The sequence below is a fragment of the Lissotriton vulgaris genome, chromosome 3_1, assembly GCF_964263255.1.
Source record: "Lissotriton vulgaris chromosome 3_1, aLisVul1.2, whole genome shotgun sequence".
NCBI classification, from domain to species: domain Eukaryota; kingdom Metazoa; phylum Chordata; class Amphibia; order Caudata; family Salamandridae; genus Lissotriton; species Lissotriton vulgaris.
In genome coordinates, this window is record NC_141689.1 from 2,080,044,075 (window position 1) to 2,080,068,560 (window position 24,486).

At 47.8% G+C, this 24,486-nt stretch overlaps 1 protein-coding gene across 1 annotated transcript in view; it reads right to left on the reverse strand.

The window, feature by feature from the left end:
• Positions 1-9,583, reverse strand: part of TRMT9B (tRNA methyltransferase 9B (putative)) — a 178,162-nt gene extending 168,579 nt beyond the window's left edge. Inside the window, exon 1 of the mRNA XM_086963344.1 lies at positions 9,411-9,583. Coding sequence (XP_086819470.1) covers positions 9,411-9,472 — 62 coding nt within the window. The 5' untranslated portion in view covers positions 9,473-9,583. The remainder of the gene's footprint in view (positions 1-9,410) is intronic.
• Between the last annotated feature and the right edge of the window lie 14,903 nt (positions 9,584-24,486).

The following is a 24,486-nucleotide window of genomic DNA, read 5'->3' on the forward strand; positions in this document are numbered from 1 at the left end:
CCAAGGACCCTCAAGAGGCAAGGGGACTTCAGCCCCAACAAGTAATGCGCCAGGAGGTACATTTGCAGAGTGGTGGAGAAGGAGATGTGGCCTCCAAAGACATCTCAGCAACTCCACTGTGTGGGACTTACTGGAGGTCACAGAAAGTCTTGTTGAACTCCAAGGACCCTCAGCAGCAAAGGGGACTTCATCCCCCAAACAGCAGCGCTCCAGGAGGCAAAACTGCAGAGTGGTGCAGAAAGGGCCCAATGCCTTTGGCATAGTGCCAGTAGTTTTTTTTTATTATAAGGGAAGGGGGCCTTGTGGCTAATTTTGGCCTGGGAACCCCATCCCCCAGGCCAGGTATTTTATAAATGGGGAGGGGGGAGTTTGGCAAACCCACGGGGGTAATAGTGTGACTACTGATCTCAGGATGAATTACATTCACTGAGAGGCCCACAGGAGGCCCATTCTTATAGTAACATAGATGCAAAAGGCCAAAACTGATCTGGAGTTGTCTGTCCTCCTGTTTAAAAGGGAGGGATATGCCTTAGAAGTTCAGGGAAGACTGGACCTATACGAGCAGGACAAACGCTATTGGCATATGGCTGGTCTCTGTCATCTGTAGTGGCACTTGGAGCTGAAAAATGATGGACTACAATGCATCATAAAGAACAGTGTTCCACTAGAAATAATTTTAAATATAACTAAAGCATGATAAAATTGGCCAAGTTTCAATAGATAATCAGCACAATTTCACCGGCAGCAGCCACGGCCGGCAGTGGGAGTACCTGCAGGGCGGTCACGTGGGGAGGGGAAGGGGCAGAGTGGAATTAGTAATGCATGGATTACAGAGTTTTACAGGTAAGTAAACATTTAAATAAATAAACGAATTTCGTTGCGCGCACTGCATCGCATTTGGGGATTTGCAGTGCACTCAACGAAATTTGTTTTATTTATTCAAATGTTTACTTACCTGGGAAGCTCCGTAATCCATACATTACTACCCCCCACCCTGCCCCTCCCCCTCCCCATGTCACCGCCCTGCAGGTACTCCCACTTCCGGCCGTGGCTGCCCAGCAGTCAATATTTTATGTTGAGTGACAATATGTCAAAACATGAGTACAATAGACAGTCAGTCTAGTCAACAGTGAAATTGATACAGGGGCTCCAAGTGACGGTGCAGAGTGAGTGTGCCAAACATTAACCAGCATACATTACAATGGCAATTTTTACACTAGGTACTGTGATTCAAAACCATAGAACAAAACAAATTCTTAGAATCCCAATGGTATGAACATTTGGGTTTACGCAGTCTATCAATAAATGAACCAGGTGGAACCTAATCAACGTTTCAACCCCTTAGGCTTACTACCACAAGTCTTCATCAGGACAGCAAGAAAATGGTAGCAATCTGCAAGAAATAACACAGAGATAGTCTGAAACTCAATTTATGTTATACCATGAAAATCAATTTGTACTCTTCCCACCTAACCCAACTAATGAGGTATTTCTTTAGAAATCTGCATATATCCCGGATGATAGAATCTAGGGATGAGTAAACCAATTGGCCAATTAGTAAGAAAGGCATTTGACAAGGGAGGAAAAGATAGAGGCAGGGCTTCAATTATGCTGAATTGAAAATTCACCATGTGATAAACAAAAGTGCTAAATGCAGGAAACCACCCTGTCGTGGCAATAAACCGTGTGAGCTTCAAAAGTAAATCGGCACAACATAGCAAACAAGACAAGGTCCTAGTTCACAATGTCATCATTATTCCATTCAGAGACCGTCAATTCTAAAACCCAAGCACAGTCTATAAAAGTGGCCACAAACCGTAATAAATTGCGCACTTGTTTGCACTAAAAATACATGCTACCACTCAAAAATACATGACGTCTTAGAAGTAGAGTGAAACAAACAAGCAAAAATAGTAGCAGAGCAAACCTAGTTATTCCACATAGCACTGTGTAATATGCTTACTGTTAGCACAAACTAAGAGAATTAATCTGTCTTAAGTACGATATATTCATCATAAAGCGTGGCCATGGATATAAAAATTTAAACATTAATGGATACCTGTACATGCTTGCTCAAAACTCGGAACACTGTGGGGCCCATGGAGAAAAGTGAATCCCCGATGGAATTAAAGAGTGGAAATACCGTGGCAAGCGGAAAGTGTGTCAAAGACTAGAACGCGTATTGTAGGAGACAACGTACACTGAATTGCCAGAGGATGGAAACAAAGGAAGGACATACTAAAAATGGGGGAGCTCAAAAGTGGCTGGAGCATGTAGAGCGTGCTAAAACAGTACCGCTTAAAAAACATGCAAAAATCTGTGGCACATACAACATGGAGGGTGATATATATCAAAAGATCAAAGAATAGTTCAATGGCTGTGTGTTGAAAAATGCAAAGAATGTATTCTATAATTTTCGTGCAACACACACCAGCCATATGAACAGGACTGGTTCTAGAGGGTGGGCCAGATCCTCCTAAAATAGCCTGGTAGCCCACCCAAGGCCCATTCACAAGTAGAAAACAATGTTTTGTTCTTTTATTCAATGGAACAATATAACTCAGATTGCATCTTCTCTATCAAAGCCTAATTGTGCAGCTTTCATGTATAAAGACAATGGGTTAGGCTACAATAAGTGCCTGGGGACAGAGGAGAGGTCCCAGTGGATGATTGCTATTATTGTGCATGTGTTAATAGAAGGGGTACCAGAGACAACCTCACTATATGGAGAGCACAAGCTCCCTTAAAGTAATTAAAAGATTAAAACAATTTTATGACAGAATCTTCATGGACTGAAATCAATTTATAGACTCTTTATTTTGTTTATCATCATTTATTATGTATTCCCATTAACTTAAAAGCATTCTCTACAGCTTGCTGGTCTGTACTAGTTAAAATTCTGATTTAAATATGTTGTTTGTGTCCTTCTGTTCTCCAGTTTTGGAAGCTGGTATGGCAACATATCAACAAGATTTTTAAGATTACTATTCCCTTTTCCTTTTCAAACATTTCCTTGGGAAGTATAGATCCTCATTGGTCTCAGTTAGCTCCAAGTCATAACTTAATACATTTATTGCTGGCTATTGCTTTTCATTTAATAATGTCTAATTGGAAACAGGGTCACATTGATACTTTTAGGTCTTGGTGGAATGCTGTCTGTTTTAATCATAGGCTGATTCTAATTATGTTTCTCCTATATCCTTAACTATAAAGAGAGATATTTTATGGCTCCCAATAATTAATGTGTTATCCTAATTTAGCCTTCTTGCCAGCAAAACCATTTATGGGTCTGCTGCGTATCAGACACCACCTTGAGTTCATTTCTTTGTCTATTTTCCTTAATTTTATTACAGTTTTATTAATGCAAATATCTGATGTTTTTCTCTCTTTCAAATATGTCAACAGTTTCTATTGTTATTTTTTGTCTATGTTATTCAGCTAACATTTTCCCTCTATCCCATCACTCCCGCTTGTGAACCCTCTTTTTGTACTTTATACACTTCAACAGTTTTTACAGCATAAGATGTATATTTATCTCTATCTATATGTTTTTCGGCAGCTTTATTGTACGCTTTATGATGCATTTCATATTTCTTAATTTTTGTTATATTTTGTTGTTACTTCTTATGCCAATACTGAATGCTGTTCACTGTCCTCAATAAACTCAAACTTAAAAAAAACTGTTGTGCCTGCCATCGTGGTAGCTGTTGTTAGTACTGTGGTCCCTGCTGTGATTACAGACAGCTATGGTGGAAGGTGCTTGCAACTATTATTACAGTCGTCATTGCTACTGTGATAATGACTGTGGTGGCAGCTGTTGTGGCGAGTGTTGTGACTCCGCTTGCTACTGCTGCGGTACTTGAGGTTGAGGAAGTTGATGTGGCTGCTGTTGCTGATATTCATGTCACTGCTCTGCTCTCTGACCATGCTGATGAACTTGCTTCATAAGCCATATCGCATTACCCGCATTGCTCGCATTGCTCTTGCTCATTATTGTGCCTGATTGATAATTGCATTTATATCCTAGCGCTGATAGCGTTTATATCGTAGCGCTGATAGCGTTTATATCATAGCGCTGTGTTGCTGAGGTGCGCTTTCTTAGACATTCGGTTGTGCTCGCATTGCTCCTGCTCATTATTGTGCCTGATTGATAATTGCATTTGTATTGTAGCGCTGATAGCGTTTATATCGTAGCGCTGTCTGGCTGAGGTGCGCTTTCTTAGACATTCGGTTGTGCTTTGCTGCCTTTGCCTGGATTGTTCATTTGTACCTGATTCTGCCGGTACCACTGGCCATTTCATAGCCATTATCTAAGTTTTGCCCCAATCTCGTCCTGTTAGGCTTTTGGCTTGCTGCCATTTGGTTGTTTGTTGTTGTGCCTCCCTGCCCGGCTCTCCACCCCGCTCCCGCCTCCCAGCTGCTCCTCCCTCCCACTGAAAGTTTAGGCTCGACCCTCCTTTGCAAACGCTGTGACCGTCCTGAACTCATCAGAAGCGGTCGCTCCTCACGCTGCTCCAGGCTCCATTGGTATCGTAGCGCTATACCCCTAGACAGCTCTTTGTAACTTAAGCCATATCGCATTACCCGCATTGCTCGCATTGCTCCTGCTCATTATTGTGCCTGATTGATAATTGCATTTATATCGTAGCGCCGATAGCGTTTATATCGTAGCGCTGATAGCGTTTATATCGTAGCGCTGTGTTGCTGAGGTGCGCTTTCTTAGACATTCGGTTGTGCTCGCATTGCTCCTGCTCATTATTGTGCCTGATTGATAATTGCATTTGTATTGTAGCGCTGATAGTGTTTACATCGTAGCGCTGTGTGGCTGAGGTGCGCTTTCTTAGACATTCGGTTGTGCTTTGCTGCCTTTGCCTGGATTGTTCATTTGTACCTGATTCTGCCGGTACCACTGGCCATTTCATAGCCATTATCTAAGTTTTGCCCCAATCTCGTCCTGTTAGGCTTTTGGCTTGCTGCCATTTTGTTGTTTGTTGTTGTGCCTCCCTGCCCGGCTCTCCACCCCGCTCCCGCCTCCCAGCTGCTCCTCCCTCGCCCCTGCCCCCTCCACTATCCAGATATGACAGATGCTTCTGCGCGCAGCGGTCGTGCCCAATGCGCGCCAAAGGTGCGCCAAAGGTAAGCCCTTTTACGCCCGTCCGCGCCTGGACCTCGCCCAGCGCCAGACCCCCTGGCCCCCGCAAAACCCACTCCACCCGCATAACGTACGACGCCGCAACCCTCTCCGCACTTAACCCCGGCCGACTCCCAAACTGCTACCAAGCCGCCCCAGGACACACCCATGGACCCTTCACCTGCCACTCCTGCAAGTTCGACTGCATCAGGACCCACACCAAATCCACAGACTCCAATCAGAGCTCCGACACTAACCACCTAAAGTGCATCCTGCTCAACACCCGCTCGGTCCACAGACACGCCATTGAACTCTGGAACCTACTCGACACTACATCGCCGGATGTCGCCTTCCTTACAGAAACCTGGATGAACGCCTCATCAGCACCCGACATTGCCATAGCCATCCCGGACGGCTACAAGATCATCCGAAAGGACCGCACCAACCAAACAGGAGGAGGCATCGCCATCGTCCATAAGAACACCATCCGTATCACGACCAGTTCCGACGACAACCTCACATCCACCGAACACCTCCACTTCCAGATCCACACCGACCCCAAGACCACACTCAGAGGCACCCTCATCTACAGACCACGAGAACCCCGCACACAATTCAGCGATGACATCACTGACTTCATCAGCCCACACGCCCTCCCCTCCGAGGACTACATTCTACTGGGAGACCTCAACTACCACCTGGAAAAGAAAAACGACTCCAACACCACCACCCTTCTGGACAACCTGGCCAACCTCGGACTCCAACAACTTGTCAATACCCCCACCCACTATGCCGGACACACGCTCGACCCTATCTTCACCTCCAGCAAGCACATCTCCTTCAATCACACCACAGCTCTCCACTGGACGGACGACAGCTGCGTTCACTTCAACTACAAAAAGACCACGATCCACAACCCCCCACAACCTAGTCCCCGAAGAAACTGGAACAAAATTACTACTGACCAGCTCTTCACATCGCTTCACCAAAATCCTCCTGCCAAATCATCGGACCCAAACCAAGCAGCCACCAACCTCACACAATGGATCACCCACAGCGCAGACGAACTAGCACCCTTGAAAAACCATCAAACCAAGTAAGGTAACAAAAAAGCCCACTGGTTCAACGATGACCTTAAGAAATCCAAGAAGTTATGTCGCACCCTCGAGAATGCCTGGAGAAAAAACCCAACCACTGACAACCTGACCACCTTCAAGAACGCAACCCGCAAACACCACCAACTGATCCGATCCACCAAGAAATCAGCATTCAAGGATCGACTTGACAACAACGCCCACAACAGCAAGGAACTATTCAACATTGTCAAAGATTTTACCAACCCCACCGCCGGCTCCAACGACATCACTCCCTCCCAAGACCTCTGCGACTCCCTAGCCTCTTTCTTCTACAACAAAATCGCCGACATACATAACAGCTTTGAAAACCAGTCCGGGTACCAGTCCACTCCACCCACCTCCGAACCTACCCCCCCCTCTAACTACCTTTGCGCCTGGAACCCAATCACCACTGAAGACACCATCCGCCTGATGAACTCCATCCACTCAGGATCGCCAACCGACCCATGTCCCCACCACATTTTCAACAAAGCAGACTCCATCATCGCACCCCATCTCCGAGACGTCATCAACTGCTCCCTCAACTCCGCTACCTTCCCGGTAAGCTGGAAACATGCAGAACTCAGCGCCCTTCTGAAGAAACCCACAGCAGACCCCACTGAACTCAAGAACTACTGCCCCATATCGCTCCTCCCATTCCCTGCCAAAGTTATTGAGAAAGCCGTCAACAGTCAGCTCGCCGCCTTCCTCGAAGCCAACAAATCCCTCGACCCCTCACAGTCCGGCTTCCGAGCCAAACACAGCACCGAAACCGCACTCATCGCAGCAACAGACGACATCTGAACTCTACTGGACAACGGAGAAACAGCTGCCCTCATCCTACTTGACCTCACAGCCTTCGACACAGTCTGTCATAGCACCCTAATACAACGCCTCAGCAACATCGGAATACAAGGAAAAGCATTGGACTGGATCATCTCGTTCCTCGCCGGAAGAACCCAGAGAGTCCGCCTCCCCCCTTTCAGATCAGAGGCCACCAAAGTCATCTGCGGCGTACCACAAGGATCATCACTCAGTCCCACCCTCTTCAACGTATTCATGAGTCCCCTCGCATCCATCGCACGCCAACACAACCTCAACATCATCTCCTACGCAGACGACACCCAGCTGATCCTCTCCCTCACCAAAGACCCAAACACCGCCAAAACCAACTTACATGAAGGAATGAAAGAAGTAGCCGAGTGGATGAAGAACAGCCGTCTAAAACTGAACTCGGACAAAACGGAAGTCCTCATCTTAGGATCATCCCCCTCCACCTGGGACGACTCATGGTGGCCACCAGCCCTGGGAACCGCACCCATACCTATGGACCATGCACGTAACCTGGGCTTCATCCTGGACTCCTCCCTCTCGATGACCAAACAAGTCAACGCCGTCTCATCCTCATGCTTCAACATCCTACGCATGGTCAAAAAAATCTTCTGCTGGATCCCCACCGAAACAAAGAAGACAGTCATTCACGCACTGGTCACAAGCCGACTGGATTACGGAAACACCCTTTACGCCAGAACCACAGCCAAACTACAGAAAAAACTCCAACGCATCCAAAACGCCTCAGCTAGACTCATACTGGACATCCCCCGTCAAGCTCACATTTCCGGTCACCTGAAAGACCTCCACTGGCTCCCCGTCAACAAGAGAATAACGTTCCGTCTCCTCACCCACGCACACAAAGCCCTCTACGACCTAGGACTCGAATGCCTCAACACGCGACTGTCCTTCTACACCCCCACCCGCCAACTACGATCATCCAATCAAGCCCTCGCCGCAATTCCGCGCATCTATAGATCCACCATGGGGGGAAGAACCTTCTCCTACTTAGCGACCAAAACCTGGAATTCTCTCCCCACCCACCTCTGCCTTGTACAGAACCACCTCTCCTTCAGAAAGCAACTTAAAACCTGGATATTCGACAAGTAAAGTTTCCCCCCCCTCCCCCAAGCGCCTTGAGACCCTCTGGGTGAGTAGTGCACTATACAAATTTCCGAACTTGAACTTACCTATTAGACAACAGCTACCCATGCGTGTTATTCATTCATTCACCCCGCGTGAGCACTCGGTTTCTTTTAGGTTCCTAGTTCATACATACTATAACATTTAGGCATAGACACATACAAGACAGTCTTCACAGTGCACTGCTTCCAAACTATCCCCACCAGGCTGAAGACTCCCTTACCTGCAGTACGTCCTCAGCCAACCAATTTCCTGGGGTAAATTTCCCGCATTTGACATGTATTTGCTTAATGTCATAATATATTTATTATGTATTCTGGTTAGTATGTGTCTAAATCCTTCTTCCACCAAAACTTCATCCATTCCACAAAATGCATCCATTCAAAGTGATAAAGACTCTTAGCTCGCGTGGATTTGCTATGTACAGTGTTTCTTGTAGAAACGAACACCTGCGCTTTTCAATAAATGCTGTAAAAATGCCCTCGCTCGCCACCCATGGTAGACAGAAAATTTTACGGGTTTTAAAATCCCGGTCGAAAGTGCAAGCACACAGGTACTCACTCTCGGCTCTGTTTTATTTGAAAGAAAGGTGCGAGCACTTCTTTGCAGTGAGGCAAACAAGTGCGTGGGATGGTCGAAAAAATAGGACCGGTACGAAATATGCCGGGGAAGCAGCAGCTCATACCGAGGTTCACCCAAGGGTCGTAGGACAGACACGCTTTGAATCACTGATGCGCCCGTTCTGCGCTCCTCCCAGAAGGAGAGAACAGCCTGTGCCAACTAGAGGACAGAACTGAATGAAAACCCCGGCGCCCGGTGGGAAGAGACTAGGTACCAGGCAGAGGGCTGGGCAGAGCACTAAGTGAAGAGGGGGAGCTTCGCGGAATAGGATGCTCATCCTTAAAAGTTGGTGGGAGCTGGTGGATGAAAGGAGCACGATGGAAACCTGGGTGCGCTTTGCCGTGTTGCCTCTACCTGCCTCTCTGCCCCGGTCACTGGGAATTACATTTGCCTGTTTGTTTTCCTAGCGAGCAAGCTAGTAGCTTGACTTCTAACATTCAATCGCACAGAGAACCCTCAAAGCGCGCTTTAGCGGCATCAGTGTGGAGTTGAGGGGGACGATAACAGGTGCCGCCGCCGGTCTCTGCCCACCGCCCATAGCGCCCGCCCACTGTCACTGGCCCTTGTACCTGCTGCTGCCCTGGCGGGGGGCGCCCGCCCGGGCCCCGGCGGTTACAGCCCGCGCCGGCATGGAGCATCCTCCCGGAGCACTCGCCGTGCCTCCCGCTGTCCTCGGCTCCCAGGCGCGTCCTCCTGTCACTCCGCCCAGCTCTGCCCTCCCCCTACCTCCTCCATCCTCGGCTGGCTCACGCCTGGTCCTCCACTGTAGGGAGAGAGGCGGGCGGAGGAGGTGGGCTCCCTCCCTGCGTGTGCCAAGGGAGGGGATATGATGTGTGCGTGAGCCAAGCAGAGGAGGTCGGGCTATGGGAGGAGAAACGGCATCATCCGGCCCTGGCACGGCGCATGTCTGCCTCAGTGTTCATTTACCACATAGATCCCCACACTTGCACCGTTACACCATGCCCAGTTGCCGCATATTTGCATACACAGTGACAATGATTAATATTGTGTGCGCTGCATGCTTGGTGTTGGTATATTTTCTTCAGAGCATGTTTATTTTTGCTCATGTATATATTTTAAATAGTTAATAATCTCTACTTTTCTGTATTTCCGTAGATAAAAATTATTATGGAGGAATATATCTGCTTTATTATACTTCATTACTGGAAATGTATGCTTATGTATTTATTTTTTCCGTGTCTTTCTTCTACATTTTATCTCGATAAAGTTAATAAATAAGTTTATGGTAGCTCGCGATTTCCAGTTATTTGCCATTGACATACAATTTTACTATTCCCTTTTTCTCCGGCACAGTTATTGCAATATAATCACATTAAAAAAACGGGACAACCGAAGTATGTCTGAACTGAAAGTGGCCTTCACATTGTTTTCTTCAGTATGTCTGAATCGGATATTGACCGCTCATCTTTCTGGAAAGAATAACCATATCGCATGAAAGTGCAGTACCGTTAACCTCCACGAGTGGAATATACCATAGTGTTTGTATTTGTATTTGTAATTGCATTTATATAGCACTTATTATCCCCGATGAGGCGTCAAAGCGCTTTTTCGTCGAGAAGCACACTACTCCGCAACCAATAAAGGATTAGTGGTGAATTAGTATAGTGAAAAATGAAAGTAATTTGAGTGGTGGATATGTTAATCACTTAGCTGGATTAAGAAGGATAGTGGAGGGATAGAAGAGGGGAAAAGGTTTGCATTTATATTGCTCTAGCTACCCCTGATGCTGTGTTAAAGCATTTTTTTCGACGAGAAGCACAGGGATGGGCAAGTCACACTCCTTGTCGTAAATGCACAAAATCTTTCCTTCTGAAATTTGTTCCTCACACTTAGGTGGTGATTATGTCGCCTAAGTGATGAATGATAAATGTAGCACAGGTATACTTTTGGGAAGGTTGACATAACACGAAAAACATGAATTGGAACATACTTTTGCATGGCTTGTGCATAATTTTATAGTATGGAACTGTGGCACCAAAGTATCCCCGAACTAATGGATAATCTGTCCACTAAAATAAAAAGTGTTACAATACCTAAATCTGCTCAATCAGAAGCTCTCCATGGTTCATATTTAAAATTCATGACCCATTCAGTTATGTTAACATGCTGGGAGAGATATTGCATAGATTTTCACACACCAGTCTCTATCTTCACCATGAATTGCTCATTTACAGTACATGCCACGGGCTATTGTTTCTGCCACACGCAGCATAACTTGTCACCGTGCAAAATGTGTTACGGTGCAGTATAATCATAGACTAAAACCATGCATTTTAGAATCCCGTTTAGAGGGCCATGGTGCAAGCAGGACCTACTGGGACCAACGGTGGTGGTTGAGGCCTTTAACTCCTGATGTCCAGGGGCCTCTGACCTACTCTTTATGATTCTCTTATCAGCCCCATCTCCTTCCTGAGATGTCCCCAGACCCCTTCATTGTGACCTCATGTGGGGGAAAGATGGTCAGGCTCAAGCACTTCTACATTCAAGGCCAGTAGTTTTGGGCTTAGAGATCTATATAAATATTATAAAACACCAGAGGGAGGCCTTCCTAACCCGGCACTTTACCAGAGTGTGAGAAGCTTTACCTGGTATATGATGTCCACTTATGTAAGTGGGAAGCCTGCACCAGACCAGACAACCCTAATGGTGATTTAAGATGTCTTAGACAACCTTAGAAAGCTCTCAAAGTGGTAGCTGTGGAAAGCAGCCTTCAGGCTTAGTCTAGAAGGAGTGTAAAGCAGCTTATTTTATCAGAATGCAATCTTATATGTACAGATTAAGTGAATAAGAACCACCCAAGGTATTTATAAAAATATTTATTTATTATATAATACTCTCTAACACATACAAATATCTCCTACCTGGAGATATGCACAATGCCCGCAATAATTTGCAAAAAATAAATAGCACGGAATACTCAGTGGACCCCGGGGGGGGGGGGCAAACCATATACTAAGAAAATGGTATAAGAACCACGACTCGGGTCAAGACAATGTCGAGAGGACGTAGAAGTGCTGGGGAGCCAAGGAACCACCTAAAGTGAGTGACTAGGAACCCACTGAGCGCCTGTGCAGTGTGGGAACATGGCCACGTGCTCTGTATAACTCAATGTGTATGTCCCAGTGGGAATTTTAAAGATTAAGGACCCTTCCCAGTGGACCATAAAGAAACCCTTGGAAGATAAAAGGTGGGAGAGCCACTCCACCAGTGGATACCATAGAACCCACGATACGGACACCAGGGAAACCGGGTGCATAGGTGTGAAGTGGTGTCGGAAACCGCTGTCGATCCAAATGGAGGATTGCAGAAAAGTGCCACTCCTGAAGGAGGAGAAAGTGTCCGGTGGAATCCGAAGGTGGATTCTAGATGACAGGTACATGCAAGCAGAGGGGACAGAGTCTATGTCACTCAGGAGTAACCAGATCTGGAAGAAGAATGCCTACCAGTATCGGGAGTTGACAATGACCTTGACTCTGCAGCTGTGACGACCAGGCAAAGCTGAGGAAGACCAGGAGCCATGCATGAGCTGTCCCACATCGGATGTCGAGTGCTGAGGGGTCGGTATTTGGCGGGAGCACCAACAAGCCTTGACAAATGCAACAAGCGCAGAAGTCGAAGAAGGTGCAATGTCGAGACCAGCAAGGTACCGCAGACTCACCACAAGCAGGGGAGTCAAGGCAGGCCCCGAGCAATCAGGGGAGCCCAAAAGAAGCAAAGAGAACCCTCAACAGGACCCAAATGCCGGAGGCACTGGAGTCGCAAGAGGACCTCGAGCAGGTCACCAAAAGATGCAGGCCATGGTGCAAACGATGTGATGTGAATAAAGACTTTGGTCACTGGAGGTGCTTGAGGTGAGGGCTACTGGGATTTCAAAAATCTTGGTGGAAGGAAGCCAACAAGCCTTTGCAACTGAAAGTTGATGTGATGCACAAGGGGTTCGATTCATGTGGATCCCAGGAGGGATACTGGCCTCAAACTTGGTGAGAGGACAGGGTAGTGTTTTAGAAAGAAAAGGGGCCCCTGCCTAATGAGATGAACCTGGCAAGGAAACGACACTGGGGGTAAAGAGAGGGCAAAAATACACTGAGTTTTGTGCCTGTTATATTAGAGAGAGAAAACTTGAAGCTAATGACTAAACTCACACTCTAGTCGTGTTGATATATTATAATGTTTTATTACTTATTGTCTTATTGTATCATCTTTTTTTATAGAAGGTATTTTTTAGTCTTGTTATAATTTACTACATACAAAAAAGTCAATACATATAGACATGATATGAAAAAACAGACAGTTAAATAAATTTATGTAAAATACAGAAGTGCATTCCCATTTCAATGCGTTTCGGCGTGAGCCTTCTTCAGGAAGTCTGTATTCAAGCACAGTTATATTATCTTGTAACCGATGGAGTACCACTGGCAACTCGAATCGGAGGTATTATCGGTAATGGAGATCTCCCAACTGGGGTGTGGGTTCCCTGATATTTCCGCTGGTGGAGGCCTATATGATTCCAGAAAGTGAACCTTGCACTTGCGGAGGGCAACGTTGGATGGGAAACTAACAACGTCCGCTTGGGAATACTTGATAAAATGATGTGTTCTCGTCGAACAGAAGTTACTGTTATAATGTTGGATGTCAACGAATCGTCAAAATTACGAAGTGAACTCCATCGTGAAACTGATGGCTGGATGCATAGTGCGGGCGGCCGTCTGCAAGTCCGTCAGGTACATGCAAGCAGAGGGGACATAGTCTATGTCACTCAGGAGTAACCAGATCTGGAAGAAGAATGCCTACCAGTATCGGGAATTGACAATGACCTTGACTCTGCAGCTGTGACGACCAGGCAATGCTGAGGAAGACCAGGAGCCATGCACGAGCTGTCCCACATCGGATGTCGAGTGCTGAGGGGTCGGTATTTGGCGGGAGCACCAACAAGCCTTGACAAATGCAACAAGCGCAGAAGTCGAAGAAGGTGCAATGTGGAGACCAGCAAGGTACGGGGGACTCACCACAAGCAGGGGAGTCAAGGCAGGCCCCGAGCAATCAGGGGAGCCCAAAAGAAGCAAAGATAACTCTCAACAGGACCCACATGCCGGAGGCACTGGAGTCGCAAGACGACCTCGAGCAGGTCACCAAAAGATGCAGGCCATGGTGCAAACGATGTGATGTGAATAAAGACTTTGGTCACTGGAGGTGCTTGAGGTGGGGGCTACTGGGATTTTGAAAATCTTGGTGGAAGGAAGCCAACAAGCCTTTGCAACTGCAAGTTGATGTGATGCACAAGGGGTTCAATTCATGTGGCTCCAAGGAGGGATATTGGCCTCAAACTTGGTGAGAGGACAGGGCAGGCCTTGAGAGCTGTGGAGAGTTACTACCTGTGGTGCAGAACCTTTCAGAGTCCGGAGGACCTCAGGATCAGTGGACTGGTCAGCTTAGTTGTGGTGCCTGCAAATGCAAGGAAGTGACTCCTTCACTTCAAGGGAAGTCTTCACTTTAGGTGTCTTTGAGGCCCACAGGCCTTGGAAGGTTCCTGTATGGTGCACAGACACAGACGATGCAGCAGACTGGAAGGGAGACGAAGTCAAAGCCCAAACAAAGTCCAGCAAAGTCCAGAGTGCCCAGACGGTAGAAGAAGTGGTGTCTGATCTGAAGTGGTGTCTGATCTGAATCTTGACAAATCTAGGGACCCACCCACAGGTAAGCCCTTAAGTACCCTAAGGACAGGGTTGGGATGATTCAGGGGACCCTCTCTGGGGAGGGTCTGGACAGGAGGGAGTTTACTCCCATGTCTTTTGTCCAGTTTTGCACTAGAGTGGGGGCCAATAGGCTCCTAGAGCTGGGTTGAACTGGACTATTCACAGGGACACCAAATGTGCCCCTCATTCAGAATGAGGGGCGCTGGCAAGCACATCCACCCGGCTACACTAAATCCTGTCTGGGAGGTGGTTACTCCTTCCTTTGATAGGATGCTTATTGTTCTTCCTTCCCCTGCTCAAGCTTGGCTCAGCAGCGGAAAGGCAGAATTGTGTCTCTGGTCGGCATCAACCATTTTGTGCTGTCGGGGTCTAGAAGGCTGGCACCAGGAACACTGAGAGTCTAACGGAGGGCTCTTTCAGTGCTTGGAATCATACCTCCTTGATACCAAACATGATAGGATTAGTTTCAGCCAATTTTGAGATAGTCATCGTGTAATTACGTGGTGCCCCTCTACATACTATATGGCTTTTTCACTTACAACCCGGGAGAATGGACTCCGTAGGCTGTAAGGGTATCCTGCTCATGCAGGGGCACCCTCACACTTAGAATCAGGCACTCTGTCTTCAGGATTGCAAAGGCTTCCTATAGGGGTGACTTATAGGTTTTAAGTCAGGGACCCTACATATAGGAAACCTTTGAATGGGTGGCATAATGCATGCTTTATCCCTTTGGGGACCTCTGTGGTACCTTTGCCCTGGGTACCTTAGTACCATATAATAGGTACTGATAAGGGTACCCCAGTATCCAGTATGGAATGTACCTAAGTGCTGAACATAACAATTTAAGGGAGAAAGCAGATAGACTGGGGTCCTGATTAATAGGATCCCAGTCAGACTGGTCAAAAACAGCATCACATTAAGAAAAAAGTGGGGGTAAGCATAAAAGCAGATCCTACTTTCCTACACAGAGGATAGCTCCAATATGGTCCCTCTAACCTCTTGTACTGTAATGGGTAGCTCTAGATCAGTCCTCCATGTCCCACAGTGGCGACTGGCATGTAAGAAGGGTAGTGGGGCAGGAGGGAAAACAATAAAAGCTATCAATAAATAAAAATACACTTATCTTTGGTCCTGGCGCAACGTCCTCCTCACTCGGGTCTAGGCAGGAAGGCAGGCTCCAGTGCGGGACCAGGAAGCCACTGTCACCAATCATGGTGCTGCTTTCATGCAGCATGAAAGCTGCACCAGTAGTAGTGGGACCAGCCTCTCTCACCACTCCCAAATGCACTGTAGCCCTATGCTGTCTCTAACTCAGCTGGCTAAGTCAGCTGAGTTAGAGAGGTTTAAACTGTGCAGGTCTTTGGGCCTTCACAATCCGGCCGGCCAAAAAGACCTGCTCAGTTTAAACCTTTGTGCAACTCCTATCACTGCTTTCTGCTGCTGCCAGACTGGCTCGGCTCAGGACAGGGTTTGGAAAAATAAAATGGTAATAAATGATGGGGCATATTCTCAAGGATTTATCGCCGAGTTATTGGCACTTTATCACAGCCAAAGGTGCGATACATTTATCGCCCCATTTACAAGCTGGTGCTAAAAGCCCATATCACCAGTTTACCTGCTATTGCATCCGCAAAAAACATCGCCACAGATAACACCGGCAACTATTGCTAATGAGATGCAGAGTAGGCGTTCCCGTGCAAAAGCCCACGACCACACCACTCTGCAATATTCTCAATGACCAATTGGCAATAAGATCACAGAACACGCGTTAAGGCACGTTAGCAGTAGGAATTTTACACCTGCTCTCACCTGGTGTAAAGTCAGACGACTGCACCAGAAAAGGGAGCCCAGCCCAGAGCCACACCTGAAGAACAACAGATGCCATGGAGCCACTGATCATGCAGCTCGAAGCCCCAACAAGGCCACAACACCCACCGCCACCACCCCTAGGACTCCCTGCCCCCCCGGGAACCCCTCCCCACTGGCAAAGAAATGTCACATCACCTTCACACAAAAAATGTGCCTGATGACGCACAATCAGAACAGGTAACATGCATATTTAGTCACAAAAATGAGCATCACACATTCACCTTCGAATTACCAAACATAACATTGTATTAAAAAACCTCGAAACAACATTTTTGAAGATTCATGGCGGGTCTCCTCGGGACAATCTGTAGGTCACAGCCTGCAAGCCAAAAATCCAGAGAAGATGTGTCATGCGCTCATCAAAGGACAGAGAGAGAGAGAGATACAGAGAGGGAGAGAGAGAGAGAAAGAGAGAGAAAGATGGAAAGAGAGGGAGCGAGGGAGAAAGACGGAGAGAGAGGGAGAGAGAGAGGGAGAAAGATGGAGAGAGAGGGAGAGAGAGACACAGAGAAAAGAAGAGAGGGACAGGGAGAGAGAGTGCCGACACTGCGCACCCAGGCCTCACTGCTCACCTGCGGCCACCGGTATGTCTCGACCCACGTGCCGGTATGGACTGCAGTTCACCAGGTCCCTCATCTGTGAAAGGTTCCTCATCTGAAACAGAGTCCATATACATGAATGGCAGTATATATTCAATTGCACACGCCATCATTGCCTGTCCGCTCCTGCGCACCCAGGGAGCTGCACCCCAGCCCTCCGCCACCCAGCAGTGAATGCCGACCCTTGTGCACCCAGGCAGCTGCACCTTAGCCCTCCCGCCACCAAGCGGTGCATGCCTGCCCCTGCGCACCCAGGCAGCTGCACCCCAGCCCCTCCCACCACCCAGCGGTGCATGCCTGCCCCTGCGCACCCAGGCAGCTGCACCCCAGCCCTTCCTGCCACCCAGCGGTACATGCCTGCCCCTGAGCACCCAAGTAGCAGCACCCTAGCCCCTCCCGCCACCCAGCGGTGCATACCTGCACCTGCGCAGCCAGGCCTCACTGCTCACCTTCCACCACCGGTGTGTTCCCAAGAGGGCCCACCACGTGCCAAGGGAAGCCCCAAGCCAAGGGCCCAAGAACATTGCATCCTCCACATGATGCAGCCCCGCTCAGTGGGCCATCAGGTCTCACACCTGATTCTGGGCCTTGATTTCACAATGGCAGAGGACATATCAGTGCACACAGAATCATCGCAGGCTGCACATCCGCTCAGCCCTTTAGGTGCCATTAACTCTGTGATCCTCAAGGCAATGCCATGTGCTGGTAGGCATGCACTGCCCGCTGGCTCAGGCCTAAACTGCGGTCCAGCAGGGCCCTCAACGATTGTCACCAGTCCGGGACCACCAGGACTGGGCATCATCGCAGGCTGCACACCCGCTCAGCACTTAAGGTGCCCCTACCTCAGTGCACCGAAAGGCACCATCCCAGTATGCCTGTGCCAGCCGCAGTGTATCCGGTGCCACTAAGTCTGTGCTACGCAAGTCTCGGACAATCTATGATTGAGTATCATAGTGCGGATGCCATCAAGTCACCTCTTGCCCTGGGGAATGTGATGTTGCAGGGCACTAGGCCCTCACGCATAAATAATAACCATACGGATACACCCAAAAAGACAGTGGAAATGGCGTCGAGCTCGTGCGCCTGGCCCCTTTTCTATTGGCAGGGTCAATTGTCTTGTGAGACGTGTGCAGATGGGTGTTGTGGGTGTATACTAGATGTTAGGGAGTGGCTGTGGCATGCTGACAACTAGACCTTGGATCAGTAGATCACCACTGGAAGACCTGGGACATGTAGCGTTGCCCCCCCCCCCTGTGAGCATAAGCAGAGTAGGCTGGCCTGGCGTTCGCCAGTTCAGCGTAGGGGTGTGAACAATGACCTCGGGGCTCTGGGTGTGGGTCTGTCCTGGGCTGGACAAGGAAGTAACTAATGCGTGTGTCCCGGTTGCAGTGCCGGCGCCACCCGGACCCCAATATGTCACCTTGTGACCCAAGTCCCACAACATGAGCAACATGGACGTAAGGGGAAATCACTGGCCCTACATTCATCTATACTTCCAAACTTGAAATATGATAGACATAACACATCTGTGTGATTATGAATGTTTAATGCACATTCAGTAGAGTGTTGCTGCTGGAGCAGGACAGGTCCATGCAAACCCCACTTTCTAATTGTGGCCCGTGGAGGGCCAACCAGAGTCCTTCAGGGAATGACAAGTCCAAAGGAAGAGGAGGAGTTCAGTCTGCAGTCTGATTGTTGTGTCATTGGCGATCAAACAGAATACGAGTCAGTTTCGAGGTCCAAGGTTAGTGTCACAGAGTGTATCGGGGGACAGTGGAAGGTGATGATGCAGAGGGTAGAACCAAGCAGAACCTGGCCGTGTGGCGGAGATGAATACTACAGTTTTCTTCTTACCAGTAAGGCAGATTCATCTGCATCTTCGTCCTCTGCTGTTTCATGCACTCACGTGTGGGCCGTGGTATTCTGTCTCCAGCACTGTGTGGCAGTGATACCCCAGGGGCCAGAGGTGCAATGTCTGCCGCACTGTGTGGCACTGACACATTAGGAGGTGGAGATGTGGATGAAGTGGTAGCAGCAGCATGCATCAGCACCAGGCCTTGTGGCAGCAATGCCATGAGGATGGTCCTGAGGTAATTGAGGAACCCAGCTACCTCTCGTTGCTGTGCAGCCATGGCAGCCTCTTTTTCCACCTGCGTCCACTCCATGGTCTCTATTAACCACATGTGTCCCAACTCCCGTGTGACATCGCTAGAGCCACTATGACTGGACAGTGGTTCTAGTCTCTGAGTAAGGGCTCCAGCGATGTCAGCCATGGTCCGTTAGAGAGCATGGAGTGGACTGTGGGTGTCCATTAGGGACTATGAGTGGTCCCTGATGTGACTTAGACACCCACATATGGCATCTAGTTCGGCTGCCATGCAGTCGAATCCCACCGCAACTGTTCAGCCTGCTGCTCCTGTCAGCCCAACACACAGTGTCGGAATGCCATGTGGTCTTCGTGGGGGTCCTCGGAAGCAGTCGTGGTCGTGAGTGCTGCCTGCTGTGTGGTCTGTGCAGGGGGTGGGTTCCCCTCAATGCAGCTGGGCTGCCCAGCTCCTGGTAGTGGCCTGCGTAGGCTCACGACGAGCTGTTGGAGGGCCTCGAACTCGAAGGTGTGGTGCCCCTCTTCATCATCAGATAAGAGAGGTTCGGGCTGCTCTGCAGGAGATGTTGGACTTCCCTCTGCAATGTGAAGGGTAGATGCAGTTTAACATTGTGTTCACATGTATGTTGTCGCATTGTACATGTTTACCTACAGACTGCATGACAGTGTACATTGTGGCTGTTTGGGAAGTGCTGGCTATTTGATGCGGGACTGTGGACATTTTGACAACATCAAGGATGTGTGTTGGTACTTGTACATTATCAACTCACATTTCCCTGCAATGCCAAATGTGATTGGCCAGTTTCTACACACATGCGGCACGAGTTGTGTCCTGTGTTCTGTTGCGAAAGTGTTGCGATTTGTACCACGTCATTGTCAATGTTGATGTGCTCTGCATGTTATGTGTGTGTGCTGCTTTTTGGGTGATTCACCTCTGCAGCTCTGATTTTGCTGCCCCTTCTCCCCTACATGCCGTGTGCCTTTGACTTCTGCGCTTGTACAGTGCTGAGACGTTGCATACTTGGGAACATTGGTCTTTTGGTGGGAGTTGGGGTTCTGGGGCATGGTTGGTCTGCAGATTTGCTCTACTTAATTGTGCATGTGTGCCATTGTGCCCATCTCCCCCCGTCCCCCCAGTCCCTGGTCGTTACTCCCCCTGGTGCTGTTGTGTCCGGTCATGTTGAGCAGTGTCCGGTCCCCTAACCTCTGCCACCATCTCCCCACTGATGACTGTGGACACAATTTGCTCCATATTGTCCAGCTCCTCTTGTGGCGCAGGACTCCCACCTCCAGTCTGCATTGCAGCCTTCCGGTCATTGGCGAGTTTCTGCTTGGTTTTGCGCTTGACATCATTCCAGCGCCTCTTGACCTCTTCCGTTGTCCTCTTCAGCACTCCAACTACATTCACCTTCTCCACCGAGGATTGCCATATTCCATTTTTTGTTGCCAATTACACAGTGGAGGTGACGAACAGGAGTTGATGATGTTCTATCACCTCCGTTATCAGGATCCTGTTTTCCTGCAAACTAAACTGCTTCTTCATACTCTTCTTCTGCTTGCTCTTCCCTGACTCTGAGGTCCCAGGCTGGTCCTCCGGGGGGCATGTGGGGTTCTGGGTGCCCTCTTTACTTTCTCCGGCAACATCCATTATGCTTCGCCGTTGTTTGGCTTTTGTTTATATGTTATTTTTCTAATTTTATGGTGCATTTTCCTGCCTGACGTGAGTGAATTGCAGGCCTGTTGCTGGCTTTCGCTGATTTTTGTATCGCGATTGGAGTCATCACAGCTTTTTTGCGTTTGTGTTTCGCATTTTTGCTGTGTCGTACTGACTTTATTGCGGACATCTGACGCGTTGTCGTGGTCCTATCGCATGGTACCGCCGTGCTGTGAATGCAACGTAACACAGCGTTATTTTCCAGCGATAGACTGCGATAAGGAGAGTTGCGTTAAGCTACTTTTGCGGTAATTATCACACATTCTTGAGAATTTCCCCCTAAGTTTATTACTATTTTATTTTTCCATATCTAGGGGCAAATTGGCTAGTGGGGACATTCCTCTGCCTTAATAGAGAAGCCGCCCCTGCTGTCTCAAAGAGATGCGTCAGCACAAGGGGCAGCACATGCTCATCCATCTCATTACTAGTACCAGTGGCTGGCTCCTTATATAGACTAGGACAATACTCAAACAATACCATATAAATCTGCTGCTGAGAGTAGCGTACAATGCCACAAATGTCATTGACTGCACAGAGGGGGATCCTCCTATTGTCCCCTTTAGACAGTCAGGCCAATAAGAGCCCTGATTTGTCACTCTGCATTCTCTTGGTAGTCTCCCCTCACACCCTTTCAAGTGGGGTGACACATTTCCTTCTAGCAGTATCAAGGGCCTCAGGTTTGGGTCCATCATCTAATATTTCCTTTTCTAGGGACTGTAATGGCCCATCCATCTCCAGCAACTCCTGCTTAGCGGCCTTCCTTGCACTGACTGTTAGGCAAATATATTGACCCCTGACTATTGCTTTAAACGCTTGACACTCCATAGTGAGTGAAAAAGCACTCACTTTGTTTTCCTCTAAATATTTATCAATTGTTTCGCCCAATGTGACCCAAAATACAGAATATTCAATTATGGCAGCCTGAAGGTGCCATGTTGGAATGGGTGCCAGCTGCCTGTCACATTGAATGGTTAATATCTAGAGATTGTGATCGGATACGGTCGTGCCCAGATACTCAACATTGCGCACATTGGTGATCGGCTCCTCCAAGCAAATCAGTCATTGTAAGCATACATGTAAGTTGTATACTGGGTTCCTAATCCTCCATGCATCTGTCAATGACGTACAGTGCAGCCGATACTGCAGGGCCTTAGCCATCTTCGTGGTCAAGGAGTATGGAAGCAGGAGGTAAGAGCGGTTCATACACTTATCCAAAATGCCATTAAGGACACTCCCAGTGCCACCAGGTGGTGGGGTCAGGAAAATAACCAATGGAGTACTGCAACATAGAATTGCAATTGGCTAATGTTAGGAGAATATAGCGACTCCAGAACTACATAACTACTAATTTGCTGTCTAATAGCCCATCCAGCAATACAAATAATCGCTCCCTGTCACAATAAATGCGTATAGCATCGAAGGGAACTCCAGTGCACACCCATATCAGTGTCCTCCTTTCCAATAATGCAAAACTAGTGACTAAAACCTATCTCCTCCATCTGCACTGCAGCTCTCCTTCTGATAAACATGTTTCCTACAGGAAAGCCACATGAACGGCTCTTCATTTGAAGTATGAGACAAACTATTTCTTTGCTGCCGTGGTCACCCCCCAAATGTTCCAGAAGATGAAGCTGAACTCATGCATACCCATCATTCAGTTATCAGTATAAACTATACAGTGTCTCTTACCCTCCCCCATCTCTCATACGTTCTGTTGGGTCCCCAGTCGAGTCCTTCAATAGCCCCAATCACTGCCCAAATTATGACATCTGATGTTTTGCAACTGGATCTCTACAAACATCCCCTACCAACCCAAGACAGGAGACTCAACCTCTCCATCCAACCATGAAACATATCAATCGGGTATGATGTAACCATTGTGTGCTGCAAAATCCCCAAAACTGGTTAATCCAAAAAGGATACGTGAACCTCATAGGAGTGGATTACTAAAGTATTGTGCATTAGATGTCCGTAGGTATCCATTTCAGAATAACCACAAACATAATTGTATTATTATTGAAGAAATAGTAGCAAAAAGCCTACCCCTCCACCCCCAGAGTCTATAGCTTCAGGAGCTCCCCCCTATGCCTCCTTATGTACAACTATTCCACACATTTGATCCCTGACGTATGGGCCTAGTTTATTTGATAAAAAATATTGTGTGGAAAATATTGTGGTTCACAAATACAGTGTCAAAAATATTGTGATGTAAAAAGTATCATGGGACAAAATATAAAAAGTAAGGATATTGTTTTTTAGGTACTTAATTTTTTTAAACATAGTGTATGATACTGTTTTATGCAATATTGTTTTTAATTAATTTGATACATTTTAGGTATTGTAAAATTATAAGTTATTAGTTGTTAGAAATTGGGTCTCTGGTTAGCAGAGGGATACACCCTGCCCAAGCAGGAACAACAATCCTAGTCAGGGTAAGTCCCAGCACACCCTAAATTATCCTGTGCTCACCCTCTGGTAGCTTGGCACAGAGCAGTCAGGGTTAAGTTAAGAGGCAATGTGTAATGTGTTTGCGCAACACTTCAAAATGTAACACAGTAAAAACAACATAAAAAGACTAACCACAAATAATAATTAAAACAAGACCAGAACAACAAAAATTGAAAATGTAGAACTTGAGATATAAATTTTTAAAGAATAAACTGTAAAATAGGCCTTAGAAGCAATAAGCGCTCATTTGGGATATCTGGTCGCACTGGACAGAGGGCAAAGTTAAAAGTTCCGGGCCACCTCGATGGAGCGCGGGCCAGATAGAGAGACCCACTTGAGCCCACTGAACAAAAGTACATTTACCTTGATCCTGGTTTGCGTGGATGTTGAGGAAGATGCATGGTGCAGCAGAGGCGAAGTGTTGGTTCCGAACTTGTAACAGAGGGAGATGCATTGGTTTTCCCCAGCGCAGAAGGCGGCAATGCATCGGTTCCGAGGGCAATGTGCTGATCCTGAATCCAAGACGTCGGTTCCGATCTTGTAATAGAGGATGTGTTGACTACGAGGGCAAAGCATTGGTTCCAAGGATGATGCGCTGCATCTCCTCCACACGACAACGAGGATGCGCTGGTTCCGATCCACACAAAGGAGAAGATGTGCTGGTTCTGATCCCCGCAATGGTGATGTTTCTCGGGTTCCAATCAATATGTGTGAATGAGCTGGAGAAACACGTTAGGCCTCGCTTCCAAGGGTCCAGGACTGGGGTGGCACCACTTGGCAGGGCATACTCACAGATGGCATAGTCCAAGTGCAGATACAGGTGAGTTGGAAGTCATTTATGTCCCTGGAGGCAAGCCAGCAAGCCTGTGGAGTCACCCTGGGTTCAAGTGATAACCTCATACAATGAATAAGGGGTAGGAGGAGAAAGAGTCCCACTTTGATCTCCAGGAACAACGCACACACACACACACAAGATTCGGAGTCAGGAAAACCACCAAAGAGTTTTAAAACTGCCCTCACACACAGTACACAGTGTCATGCTTCATCATAGGGCTGCTAACACACCTCTGCGCAAGCCAACGCTGGAGGTGGAGCAATAGGGAGGGGAAGACAGTACAACACAGAAACATAAACCCAACAAGAGATCACAAGTGAATAAAGGAGCAGAAGTAGTTTTTAAAACTGGACACTGGATAT